General features: G+C 33.4%; 1 protein-coding gene across 2 annotated transcripts; it reads right to left on the bottom strand.

The window, feature by feature from the left end:
• Window positions 1-2,919: 2,919 nt before the first annotated feature.
• Window positions 2,920-13,307, bottom strand: LOC145592665 (uncharacterized). 2 transcript variants are annotated; one of them, XM_081649173.1, is made up of 23 exons: window positions 13,044-13,307; window positions 12,165-12,292; window positions 11,644-11,728; window positions 10,605-10,658; window positions 10,378-10,469; window positions 10,168-10,271; window positions 9,744-9,819; window positions 8,879-9,308; window positions 8,278-8,487; window positions 8,055-8,153; window positions 7,918-7,978; window positions 7,339-7,466; window positions 6,927-7,221; window positions 6,616-6,839; window positions 6,377-6,498; window positions 5,729-5,846; window positions 5,081-5,136; window positions 4,858-4,945; window positions 4,413-4,602; window positions 4,260-4,328; window positions 4,078-4,181; window positions 3,925-3,999; window positions 2,920-3,403 (listed from the first exon to the last, which is right to left on the bottom strand). In XM_081649173.1, the coding sequence occupies exons 1-23, from the start codon at window positions 13,083-13,085 to the stop codon at window positions 3,296-3,298; spliced, it is 2,958 nt and encodes a 985-aa protein (XP_081505299.1). In that variant the 5' UTR covers window positions 13,086-13,307; the 3' UTR covers window positions 2,920-3,295. The 2 variants fall into 2 exon arrangements, with proteins under 2 accessions (XP_081505299.1, XP_081505300.1); XM_081649174.1 differs by having other exon boundaries at window positions 4,413-4,599.
• Between the last annotated feature and the right edge of the window lie 885 nt (window positions 13,308-14,192).

Below are 14,192 nucleotides of genomic sequence, written 5' to 3'. Positions count from 1 at the left end.
TGATGTGGGGATTAGGGCTTTATCCCCTTAAAAAGGCAAATGCCATTAGTATAATGCTCCTTTTTTTTACAAAAAAAAAATTTAATACTGTTATTATTTAGGAGAACCAAGACATAAGGTTAACAACTTAATATGTAGGACAATTTTCAATTGCCTATAATAAAATTGTGGCCATTATAACTGAGTGAATTACAACCCTCCAATTAATAAAATTCATCATATTCATCCATTTGTTGACTTTAAAATACACTTTATCAAAAAAAAAAAAAAAAAAAAAAAAAAAAAAAAACTAAATAATAGAGGATTTGGTCGAAGGATATGGAATTTATAATTTATCTTACTAGATGTTTTCATTTTTTTTTATCTTCAATGTGAATTGATTGGTTTCTGGAAAATTAGAGACAAATTTTATAACTTTTTATCATTTTCTTCGTTTTTTCCTCCCTTTTTCTGGTTTTCTTTGATGGAGGATGATTTATTTTTTGATAAATTTGATGAAAGAATTATGGACCTTGCAATATATAATGCGGTAGATAGGTTTATTGTTAATAAACTATAATTTAATGGAGATGGGACAATAATTTGAACTTAGAAATTGCAAGATCGAATATACATCAATGGCAAAGTTCAGAATTTTTGTTTTAGTAACTGTTTTTTTTTTTTTTTTTTTTTTTTTTAAATCATAATCAAGAAAACTGCTTTTTTATTATTTTTTTCCATTTCTTATTAAAAATTAAAGTCAATTGGATGAATGGACAAGATTAAACATTAAAAAATATAGGGCCAAGATTAAAACTATATACAATAGCTACAATTTTATTGTAGCAATTGAATAGTCTTCCTAATATGTAACCTTTTCATAAATAGCAATAGCAATAGCATCGTTCAAAAAAAATAAAAAAATAGCAATAGCATGTCATATAAAAAATATATAAAAAGAGAGAAATTTTTTGAAAACATATTAAAACACTGTAACTTTTTAAATTATTCAACATATTTTTATTTGGCAAAAGCTAACGAACGTCTCAGAGTCATTGGATAAGCTAGCTGAAAATAGAAAAATTAAATTAAAATAAACATTAATCACACCGATTGACACGTGATTTTGTCATGTTTTCCTAAATTCATACCACTTTAGGTAATATTTTAAATTCTTATCCAACGTCCCGGGGACATTCATTAGCAAGATCCTTTTTATTTTATCTAATAATATCAATTATATTTATTTTTTATGATGAACAAAACTTCAAGTTTCAATTTGTCATATGTTATACTTCATATATAACATTAAAATAAAAACAAGCACGTAGTCTAGATATGTTTATGAGAGGTTTTTCGGAGGGATATTGACATGATAACATGTACTATTGATGAGTATTGACATTTGATACTCCATGCATAAAAGTATATAACAACGACTATGAATAATTAAGTTTTCTTGTATAATTCACACACAACACAACCAATAATTACATGGTACCATATTATTTATTATAATAATCTGTTGTAAAATTTTCTAATTTAATTAACAACAAAAAATAGTTAAACTAGAACTTTCTACTCATTGTCTCATTTCACATGTATTCACCGTCCATATTCAAGTCAAAATATTTAAATTTTGATAAAATTTAGTTTGGTGTTACAAAAATCCAAATAAATGTTGTAAAATATTAAAAACGCGAAACTCAACCTAGTCATTGTAGCATCCATATGCGAATATTAATTGATAAAGTCAACGGAAAGTCATACAAATGCATGCAGTCAATAGTTTTGTATTGAATTTGAAAAAGTTAGTATAAGATTCAGAGATATAGTATGACACGGAAGTTACTCGTATATATTTTAATGGCATAACAAAATTCTAGGTTTTGGTATGATATTTAGTTGACACGAAATAAATTATGTGATGAATTTTGTTACGTTACTTAGCTTTTTCTTCTTGTAACATTAATAAGAGATAGACTCGGTATCCACATGTGATGAATTTTGTTACGTTACTTAGTTTTTTCTTCTTGTAACATTAATAAGAGATAGACTCGGTATCCACAAGTGAAGTGTGGTAGTTTCCAAGAACAAGAATTCAGATGCTTGAATAATTGTAGTTAATTGCAAACTCTTTCAAGCCATAACAAAGAAACAATTTAGGCTTAAGATAATTACTACTTCATTAAAAATAATTGTAAGAGTTGTTCATCTTGCTTCATTCTATTAGCATAAGCATAACACACATGCATGTTTAGTGGGGACGCATTCTTATGCATGCATGTAGACATGTAGTGCACGTGCTGGTCAGCATCATTTTAGATACGAAGTACATTAGTTATGTCTGAAATTTGTCACCTGCATATATGTTATATGAGTTGTCCATCGTCTCATTTTTTTTTTTTCCTCATCAAAAGGTGCATATGGGAATGAAAGAAAGGTCATTGAACCTCTCATAACTTAGATTACTAAGGTTTGTTTTCTTTTTTTTTTTTTAAAAAAAACCCGTATATTTACGGCTTGGTTTAAGTTATAATGAAAATAGCAGCAAGCTGGAACATTGTGCATCACTGCGCATTTCATAAACTGCATAGCCTACAGATTTGCAATGAATACCTCAATTACCGAAACAAGAAGCAGCCTTTAATAAAACATGCAAAGTCCGCCAATTAAGTAGGCAAATTGTACTTGTAAATGGTAACACTACATCCATTAACTAGATTTCTTCGTAACCAGCAATAAGGTATTGCATGATGTACGCTTGTCTGTTGTCTGGTTACAACATCTGTTGTACAATTACCAATTTACCAAGCTTAAGCTTGTGGCTTTGAGGTCATACGTTCAACTCCTCATTAAGGGCTCTTCGAAGAGGGATGATCCTATTAACTAGAGGTGGGAGTTCCAACAGTCTGGTTAGATCCGTTTCAATACTATATATCTCAAGTAAAAATTGGATACAACATACAATTTGGATACATTATTTAGATACATAAGGTAGAAATCCAGAGAGGTTGTAGTATTACAGTGACTGCCGGTCAACCCTATTTTCAGAGCGAAACCACTTTGCTTGTGAAATGTATATACAACTATGGTAGTCTTAGTTGAGCAATGTACTCGGATTTTGATGCACCATACAGCTTCAATACATGGTTAGTTATCAAGATGAATAATCACATGATCACTGGCAACTCGGATGAACGTAATTGAGAGTCAAACCTCATGAATTAACCGTGTGGTTGTAGTCGTTTAATAAGATGAAGTTATTGAAGGTGGCAGTATTGTAGGTCAGAAAATAGTCATTGGTTATTCTTGCTTATAATTGCCACCACTTACGACTTTCCATCTTCCTTGCCAACTCTTTGGCCATGGAGGAAAAGTTTTCTGCATTATTTCTTAGCTCTTCGCTGTTCAGGCCGATCCTCTGAAATATTGCACGGGGAACATATTAAGGCAAGTTGGATTTCAAAGAAGTAACAACAGATACCAAGGCATAATGAATTTGGAGGGACTTTCAGCAAGAAAGAAAAAAAAGAACTTGAATGCATCTAAAGCTACTCGAGATCCACTGCATGAAAAAAACGAATTTGATAATGTACCTAAAGAGTGGCTTAGGGTCAATTTTACAAAGTTAGTTGGAAGACTTGTAGCTTTGAAAATGGGTATGCTATAATTTCTAAACCAATATTTCTATTAAATTAATAATTTATGACAAAATCACACGTTGCTTGGTGTTACTAAAATTTTGGTATTTCTGCCTTCACCGTCTTATACATAGCCATTAGGATTACATTCAGTAGTTTTCTTGATTTAGAGCCCAAAGAATGTAATGAAATTTGTAAAGAAACATCAACTTAAATCCTATGTGTTGCTCATGTATTTTCAGTTTGGCACTTCCATACCAAAATTTCTAACAAAATTATACGCAGTATTAGAATACCATACCTCGAGCTTTTCTTGCCTTTCTAGAAGTTTGTTTTTAGCTTCTGAGGCAGCAGAAGCTGTAGCCGAGGATGCATCCTGTAAAGAAAAGCTAAGTCAAGAAATTTGTTGTCAAAACCCACTATAAGAAATCCACTTCAGTTTTTAGTTTTTTACCTCAGGCTTTCTGTACTTGGCCTTGATTTCTTCGATTGTTCTCTGTCTTGGTTTTGTTTCAGAGGTTCCACCTTCAAACAGCTTCTGCTTTTCCGTGCTCTTATCTGCAAGTTTTTAAGCCACAAGGTAAGCATCTGAAAAACCTACACAGTACCTGCTAAAAACTATGATTTTTGGCACACCTTTATTTTCACTTTCGCTTTTGTGAGCTATAGGTGAGACATGTAGAGGTTCATCAATTTCTATATCATCTGGGTCAAGAGAAAGAGAACAAACTCAGAAAGAGAGGAACGGGAGAATCGAAGGAGCAATGACACAGAGAACGCAAAACTGACCAATGTTAAGCTCTACAACTTTTCTAGCATCTTTTGCTGCTGCAGAAGTATCTGTTTTAGAACTTGAAAATACATTATCTATTACTGAGATGAGAGATTTTGAGCCCTCCACAGGATCTTTATTCTGAGCTTCTTTACTCGCTCTTAAGCCCTTCATTAATCCACCAAAAATTCCGGAAGATGTTTCCTGCTGCAAGTTGATGGTAACACATGCAAGAAGTCATGAACCATAAATGCAAACAGAAACTACCATTTTCAATACACAATGGAGACTATACAATTTATTAAAATCAATGAGAGATCATTTACAAAGTACAATACATGAAATCATGCGTAGCATTGGTTAGCGAGGCCAAAAATTAGTTTAATAGTTTCTTTTTGTTCGATGATTCAAAGTTAAGAGCAACTGAGAGAAGCATGTTCCATAAAAAATAACTCAAACTACCTTATTTTTCTTCTGGTTTGGAGAGAAGTTCAGATCTAAAGCTGCTGTCAAGGCCTCGTCATACAGACATGGTAAAGATTGTGGGATCCTATCATTAGAAGTAATGAACAGGAAATGAGAAAAAAATTGTAAGAAGTTTGCCTAATTTCAATTGCACACCAATTCTCAAGATTGTGGAGAGGGGGTAGTATATGGATGAGAGGGCAAGGTGCACTGTAAAGACCTGAAATCATCGTCGCAAGCCAAAAGAGAAAGAATGACGAATTCACATCCGTTTACCTGTACAAGATGAGAAAAAAGGATAACAGTTAATAGTCACATCTACAAATCGAAGAGACAAACAGATGATGTTCAAGATAAATGCAGACTGGAGGCACAAATTTAATTTAGTCCCCAACTTGCCAAAAATAGATTTGCTGTTATTTCAGGTAAAGGTTTGTTATGAATTGAATGGTGTAAACACCTGGTTGAGGTAGCTAGGTAATAACTTGGTGAACATATGGAGGAACCTAAACCATCACTACCAAGTACCAATAATTTCAAGGTTCCATTCCATTACCACCCGAACAAAACTGTCATGGCAGACTTTCAAAATTCAGGATATTCGCAGCCATAAAAAGTGAGTGATAGTCTGATTAGTCACATTCTTAGAATTTATCCTTGTAAATCTTTCTCCCTTTGCCAAAATCTACAAAGAGAATCCTTAAACAACAACAAAAAAAAAAATCTTCTACAAAGAGGATGCATCAAGCTGTGGGCTGAATCTTATCTCTGATTTTCTACATGTTATAATTTTAAGTCATACAATATAAAAAATTAAAAGCAAAATAGATAGATTTGAATAATCAGTAAAAGAAAGAAAGAAACAAACCATAGTAATCTGGCCCCTTTCTGTGCAACTTATAGTTTTATCCATGTTGGTCTTGAAATTCCATCGCAGAATGGACAGTAAAGGCAGTTCTTCCAAAATTTCAAGATTTGGCAAAGACCTGTCATTAAGAATTTTAAGTTTTTAACCACTAGAATGTATCACCTTCATCTTCTTATCAGTATAGAGTTATAAATAATTCAGATTCTACAATCAGAAACTAAAATGCATAAAGAGTGAACTTGGGTAAAACATGTGCTTGTTTAGTAGTGTCAGGTGCTCCATAAGGTTTGGGTGTACACCCAGACATCTAAAAATTATGAGTCCTTCCCATTTATTTTATAGTAAAAGTCACTCAATAACCTAAATAATGTACTTTCAATTGGCAAAATTATGAAGGTTGGAGGATCAAGCAAAATTTATCTTTCTCTAAAAGTCTCCTCAAACCCTAAGAAAAGGTATCCAGGATGACATCAACATTTACCACAGGAACCCATATAAGTAAGCATTGTCAATGCCCAGGTTTCTTGACAAAGAATTTTATAAAATCTATTTTCTGGCATAGAGGTAGCAATTATGCCCATAGAAGAACACCATAATCTCTTGCTCTAGAAAATTAGTGAGAAAAACTGGGTTTAAAGCAAAAGCCACCTTATTTCAATAGTGCCAGTCTGATAAAATACAAGCAGCCTGTACTCATTGTCTTTCTTGAAAGTGGTTGTCCAGCAGTTGGTTTTCTGAAGATGAACCTCATGGATTGAGTCAACATGCCCCTGTTAAAAAAAAAAAAAAAAAAAAAAAAAAAAAAAAAAAAAAAGTTTGCAGTCATGAGAAAGGGAAGGGATGACTGAGGATTTGAAAGATAAATAAATAATGTCTAAGGGAAGAACCTGAATCACAGACTTTAAAGAGTACAACAGTAATGCATCCGTGCAACAAACTAATATCTGCAAGTCCGTTGAGGTCTGCACAATGTCTGTTGATTGGTCAACTTTATCAAGATCCCCAACACTATGACCACTAACTTGTGCAGGATCAGTTTTTTCCTGGTCCTCTTGAGGTACGAAACGCAGATGTTCCCCACCAGAGACTCCAGTGATGCACTTGGTACCCTCTACAAAAACAATATTGCAATAAGTATTTACATCAGCCATCATATAAAAAGAAAAACTTAAGTGCCAAAATCTGGAGTAAAACTTGCCTAAAATGTACATGGAAATTGCAGTTGACTCTGTATTGAGGTTTTTGGAGGCAGATCCAACCACATTTCCATTAGAGCTATCTAGAACAGCAATATGAAAATCATTTGTCAAGGCACATATAAGCTCTTTAGCAGGGTCACGTATCCCATGAGCTTTGGAATGGTCCAAGCTGGTTGTCAAGTCATGATTTCCTAAAGATATTGCCGGTGAAAATGAGACAACATGGGAATTTGGGCTGGAAAGAGTGTCTATGAGAAACAATACTGACGGTGAGCTTATATTCAGCATTGCAACCTGAAAGGAAGCACACAAACAGCAAAATCTTAAAAAATGCAACATGTCTAGTACCAACTATATCAAATATGTATGAAATGAATTCTTCAATGCGGTTTATTATGAAAATGCAGTCACCTTCCCACTCTTGTATCCAACTGCAAGCCTGGATCCAAGGTTTGTGAATCTGAAGGTGCATACAGGAGAAGTACAAAAAGTAAAGACAGCTGAGACATGAGATGCATTATCCTGTTCGAAATCATGGACTTTGAAGTTCAAACAATACACAGCAGAGTCAGTAATATATATAGATTAGCTTTGACAAACATTTGCAAAAATAAGAATCCCAAAATTGGAAGAATTTAATTGGCATAAATGTGCAAGATGGCTCAAGGGAAATAATGAGCTGTCACAACAGAGATTCCAGAATCTAGATTAAATTTCTTTAGGCAATTATTAACTTTTTTGCTTTATCACTATGAGTAAAATTCTTTTTAGGGAATAAGACTTTATTATTATTATCTCCAAAAATGAATTTGACTCGTATTCCTCCATCTACTCACTACCAAATTTCTTCTCAATTGAAATTTTATCTATCGAAAGATGATGGAAAAGAATGGGTTGTATACATCTGAAGCAAACAGATAAATAATAAAAACAAAGACATAGCAAGTCAGGTAACAAAATAATGGTGTAAGTAATCGCTTCAGGCCTCACCTTCAGTTTTGGTAATGTGTCTGGTTTCATTGCAATCTCTAATAAGATGGAGAAGATAAACCTGTTTTGCAAGCAATTAAATATAGTTACTTATAGAACTGTAGAAATATATACAAACAGAAGATTTAAATTTTCACCGTGCCACAGTCATCGCCGGTCGCTATATTTAGAGTTTCAAAAGAGAAGTCCAAAGCAGAAACTGATCCTTTTGCACCAGCGTTAGTAATACCCCTGACCTACAACCACCACCTGATATGGTTAGCATGAATCCAACACTTTATCACAATAGATGTCATTAACAATTTAGTGAGAAACATCTATCAGTAATATCATGTCAATGCTTTCAGACAATAGACAAACCTCCAGATCAAAAATAAAAATAGGAGACAGTATAGGATAAGTTGCATCCCATATTCTAACAGATCCATCCTGGTATCCAGCTATGTAGAGTCTTTCAACTTTTCTCTCTCCGTGAAGTGACAGATGGCAAGGAACTCCTCCATATAATGGCCACTTTGAATTCTTATCACTTGGTAGATATGTTTCTTGCAGCGCTGGATCTGAAGCCATCTAACGAAATAGATAGCATTATTCATCAATAGGGATTCATGGGAAGAAAAAACACTGCAAGAACAGATGAGATCCAAGTCCACTACAACCCAAGAAATCAAATCTTCTAGGTACTTACCCTAAGCATGAGCAAAGATGTACTAAGATACTCAAAAGGGAAGAGAAGACATGCAACTATAAAAAATTAATTAACCAAAGGCAACATCCTATCAAGAGTATATGCATCCGGACTCAGGACAGCTTTGCAGCGAATAAACATATGGACTAGATTGTAGGGAAATGGACAAAACTAGAATTTTCAAGTCTACTTTTAAAATCCAAGGGCAATATGTTAAGATAAATGACAAATGCCATCACAACTAATGCTAGCCGGATTTAGTTAGAGATATACCGTCAGAACTTCAGCAGATCCAATTTCATCACCACCATATACAAAGAGTTGGCCACCATCATCATTTGATACACCTCTCGCTGACCAATGTAAAGTAATCACAGGAAATCTTCTCTCGGCTGATGACAATTGAAGCTTGACCACATTGTTTACTGGCTTTCCAGCTTTGTGGTCTTTTCTTGTTGCAACATTAGACAAATCCCACAGCAAAATGTCTCCATCTACGTAGCCAACAGCCAGTATTGATTTGTCTGACGATGCCCAACAAAGAGAGATGATCTCTTTATCCACTTGTTCGTCACCAATATCTGCTAAATTAACAACATGATCATCATTTACCTGGTGGCTATTCCATCCTCTAGCAAAAACTAGTAGATCTTCAGAGATATCCCACAAAACGATAACTCCATTATCATATGCAAACAGCAATCTGCAAGAAAAACTCATAATGTAACAAATGGTATCATCTAATAGAGCAAACAACTAAGCAAGGCACATCAATGCTAGAGTAATTATGATGTACAGACAGAGTGAATATTCCATCAATTCCATAACTGATTGGGCTTTCTACTTTGAATTTTTTGAAACGAATCTATTCTAAGCTAATCATATTGTTATTTTCTGTCTTTCCATCCTTATTAAAGCTCAACCAGTCTACTAGTAATAGATTTGATTTACCCCCCCTCCCCCTCTCCTCCCAAAAGGTGGAAAATTCAAGAAAGAAGGGGAAAAAGAAGGTATCACAATCAACTATGTCTTTAGGTGATGAAGGAAATAACTCATTTAAAAGTACCTACTGCTTCTGGATTGCAAAATTGTGCGTTCAGAGAACAGAAGTCAACAGAAGTCCACGTTCTCATCTTACCTATTTCCCCCAGAACAGGGCTGAGGAAGAATTCCAACAACAGATTGATCATTACGCAGCGGAATCCCAGAAGCCTCTGCATAATTAACAGTAGTGGTAAATTGTTAAAAAGTCAATGGACTAACATCAATATCATAACACATAAGATCTCCACATTAAATATTCTGGACCATTTTCTGTTACATCTTACTATTTGCATTGCTTAAACAGCCCCTCAGAGAACTAGAGCATGATTTCTAAGTCTATCCTAGCTTTGCATGCTTAGGAGACTTGATGCACAACTAAATTGATACCAAATGCGGAAGAAAGAGTCAACAAGAACATGTATGACAAAAATTGAAAGGGATTATCACAGCGGAGGAAAAAGAAAAGAATTTGTAATGCAAACAAGAAGTCCAAACAGATTATAGAGTGATATCAGTACCAGAAACTGAGTGAACTGGGATGCTGTATTGCTGCCGTAGAATCTTTCGTTCTTCATTATTATACTGTAGTACTGAGATCAATCCACAATCATCCCCTAGATACCTGTATTACATTATTTTAGCAACCATGCTCAGATCAGAAGACTTCTATGATGTCCACACTTTTACCCGTAAAGTATACAGGGACTATTAGGTTTGTGAGTCAATACATATAATTTGTTTCTTCGATAACAGAAAACGAAGTTATATTTGATTCCCATTGCAACACGGAGGCTATACATCTGTGCTCAAGATCCCACACCTGCCATAATTAATAATATCTGAATCATGCATATATCTATATGATTATACAGAGGGAGTATTAAAATTGAGATAGACCACCAGAAAATTAAGTGAAACATAAATAGATGGATTTCCGGTGATGCAAAACCAATACCTGGATATCATTTTCATTTGAAACACCAATTAGAAAGCCTTGATTTTGAAGGAACTGTTCACAAAAATAATTATATAATGAATAAGTAACAAGAATGATGGAGGTTACGAGAATCAATATTCGAACAGAATGAATTTCAGATTATCAAGTAAAGGTGCTGCGTAAAACATTTATCCTGCTTCAGTAACAGAAATGCAGTTTATATGACAAGAAAGTAAAAACATAGCAGCATTCAACGTATTCTACTAGAGATATGTTTTATATTAGGTCAACATCTGTCAAACAGACATAGTTATAGTAGACACAAGTACACAACGCTATGCCTCTCATACGGACACTAACAAGTCACAGCCTTACCCCTGCAGAAATAGAGGGTTTAAATTAGAGAGATCTTAAAAGATAAATAGAGGGTTCTAATAAAGAAAGGTGAACTAATTACCCCTGCAAGTAAAGAAGATCTGGAAGGGTAACCCGTACACAGCTTTACTTCCCTTACCCCAGCAGAATAGAGGGTTTTGGTTCTAAAAGGCCAGCAAAGGGTGAATTGTGTGCCATAGACAATCAACTAATACTTTTACCAAGGAAAATTTATAAACCAGCAAATTTGGCTTTGGATAACTAAAAAATAGGCCTTTGTCACAAAGACTACTGCATGGCACAGTTCTTAGTGATGAAGTTAAAAAAAAACAAAAAATTTGGTAACTAATGCAAATCATAATAGAAAACATAAGCATGATAAGAACATTTTTTCTTCCTTTTCTATTCTTGTATACTTCACTTATTTGATTATTTCTACTTGATTTTGATGATACTAGACCACTAATTAGACTGTCACAATGTAAACCACTTGTAAACATATCATACCAGAAGTCTGAGCATATTGATAAAAGAAAAATAATGTGTGAGCTAAGAACATAAGAGAACCTAAAAACAGGGAATTAAGCATGTATCATGCAATAATGGAATAATGAATATGAGACATTAATTGCCAGAAAACATAGGAAAAAGGGAGAAATAACAAGCACTCATGTTAGGCTACCTCTAAGTTTTTATAAGGTGTTTCCTTAGGAGATGTCAAGAGGCCTTCTATATCATCGCTGCCGAAAACTTTAATTCTTCCATCTCTGTTGGAAACATACATATATTTATTAGCATTACTGCATTAGTAATTAGTCATAAAGTGTATATCAATGTCTTGATCCTGGATAAAATAAAAAAGATAACCCGGTCAATACTAAAGAGGGAAAAATTATACACATAAATTAATTAAGATAAGAAGCTACATCAAGCTACTAATAAAGTCGTATGTGATTCTTTCTCAAGCTTAAATCACATAGCAAATTTAGCTGTGAAAACATTTCAAATACAGATAGATATTAAAGTATTAACTAGACACTAAGCTAGTAATTCTTTATTCCGGTAAAGTTGAAACACACATCTTTATACATATACGGATGTACTTAAAGTAATAAACCAGATTCAACCTTTAATATGTTGATTAAGGGTAAACCTTTGTAACATTAATCAGTAGAAACTAGAAAGATGAGAAATATAACTCACAGAGTCCCAATTGCCAAAAGCTGCTGAATGGGATCATAAGCAAGACGGGATGCTGTAGGAGGGATTCCATAATGAGCAATAATTTGTGGGTTTAAGTCAATCAGAGCCTTACTTTTTGCTGATTCATTCTGTCGCCGATAGATGAAAAGAATCAGTAATATTAGACAAGAATGCAGATATTTCAGAGAGTCGAATGGTATTCGTCCCCATGATAATGAATACAAGCTTTCCTTCCCTCAATTCATGAGTTATGAGACTTATGACCACTTACCAAACAAACTTCTTGCTAATACAAACCTAGATACAGCAAGTTTAAAACAAGATTTTCGATAACTCATTATACAAAATCTATTGACTGTTATATGATTGCTGCCTATCTGGCTGTATATAAAGATTAAAAACACGATATTCGATGCAAAAACGAAACAAACCTCGCTAATTACTGTAGAAAGGCCAACCCCTTATACCCTACAATATCTGATATTACAGCATTAATAAGATTTTTCCCCATTCCTATATTTTGTCGAATGTCAATAAGAAAAACTGGCCATTTCTCACTCCATATTATAAAAAAAAAAAAAAAAAAAAAAAAAAAAAAAAAAAAAAAAAAAAAAAAAAAATCCTTCGATACAGTATATCAACTAACACATACAAATTTCAACACAAATCTTAAAACATAATCAGCAGAAAAAATCCCATCTAATTATCTTGTAATTAAAGCTAAAAATTGAACTTCTTTTTGAAAATATTCGAATAAAATTCCAGAATTAACTAATTTGGGGATAATAGGTGAACAAGATCAAACCCTAAGCAATGATCAAAGGAAATAGAATAGAACAAAAATTACAGAAGTAGAAAGATAAATTAAGAGGGGAGTACCTGAGAATCAGATGAATGCTTATTGAAGATTTTACCCAACATTGCGAACTCACGATCAAGAATTTCTGAGCTATTTTTTGTAATTGTATGTTAAACAATGAATTTGATTTTTCTGGGTTGATGATTATGTAAATTATCAATTGCAATTTGCAAATAAGCGTTGATAAGAAAAAATTAAATTACAGGAAGAAGGGAGATGAAATGAGGGGGTTAATATAAAGATCGAACTTTGAAGTGTTTTGAGGAAGAAGAGAAGGAAGCAGGTAAATCCGTTAAATTGTGATCAAATTGATTGGGTCCATGTAGGGGTGCTAAACTGCTAATCGAGCGTAGGTTTGCTCGACTCGGTGCTCGTTAATTTTCGAGTCGAGCCGAGTTGATCACGAGTTGTTCGTTTCAAGGTTTAGATCTCTTGAATTTCAAATATTTGTTGATTATATTTTATTCTCTTTACATAGATTTTTTCTACTCAAATTTATTATTTTAAATTTATTAAGTGTCAAAATAAATTTTTATTTTTGAAGATAGTAGAATAGGAAAATAATTAGTTTCTTGTATACTTTATTGAGTTTCGAGCGAGCACGAGCAAACTTGAGTCGAGTTTTGACTGAGCTGCTCGCGAGTTTCCCTCCCCTAGATCTATCAAAAACATATTTCGTATTATTGTGGAAAACACATGAAAAAACAAAAATTAAATACATTACAAAGGTTCAATAATGTATAGGATATTTTAGAATAGTTAATTATGAGATTGGTGCTTTACGATTTACATTATTCGAGGTTGAGGTGGTAGAGTAGTGACATTGCCCTCCATCGCTATCTCTGAGGTTTAGGGATTAAATCTTATGAGACTTATTTTAGGTATTTTCTTTATCTATAAGTGAACTCTCCTTCTAGTTACTATAGTAATAAAAAATGTTCCTTCATACTTTGTATTATTTTGCAAAGAGTAAACACAAAAGAAAGCAACTTTAGTCCCTTCCCTCCAATTTTTCCCAAACATCAGTACCTTCCTTTTGTGTTTAGAACAATGACATTATTATTTCATAATGTGAGATGATTTTGAAGGTTTCACATCTTTCACCTCTTTTTCACAATGTTGAGTCAAGGTTATCAATCACCACATTCACAAGACTATTTTTGGGTAGT

The sequence above is a fragment of the Chenopodium album genome, chromosome 18 (assembly GCF_948465745.1).
Source record: "Chenopodium album chromosome 18, dcCheAlbu1.1, whole genome shotgun sequence".
Taxonomy (NCBI): domain Eukaryota; kingdom Viridiplantae; phylum Streptophyta; class Magnoliopsida; order Caryophyllales; family Amaranthaceae; genus Chenopodium; species Chenopodium album.
The sequence above is the reverse complement of the archived record's forward strand: the minus strand, read 5'-3'. Positions and strand labels throughout refer to the sequence as shown.

Bases quoted from the DNA above. Each gene is read 5' to 3' on its own strand.
- LOC145592665 (XM_081649173.1), bottom strand. From the start codon at position 13,085: ATGTTGGGTAAAATCTTCAATAAGCATTCATCTGATTCTCAG. The intron at 11,729-12,164 runs GTGAGTTATATT...TGTTTCCAACAG, and splicing joins CTTTTGGCAATTGGGACTCT to AGATGGAAGAATTAAAGTTT. The intron at 4,946-5,080 runs GTCTTTACAGTG...TTCTAATGATAG, and splicing joins GCTTGCGACGATGATTTCAG to GATCCCACAATCTTTACCAT.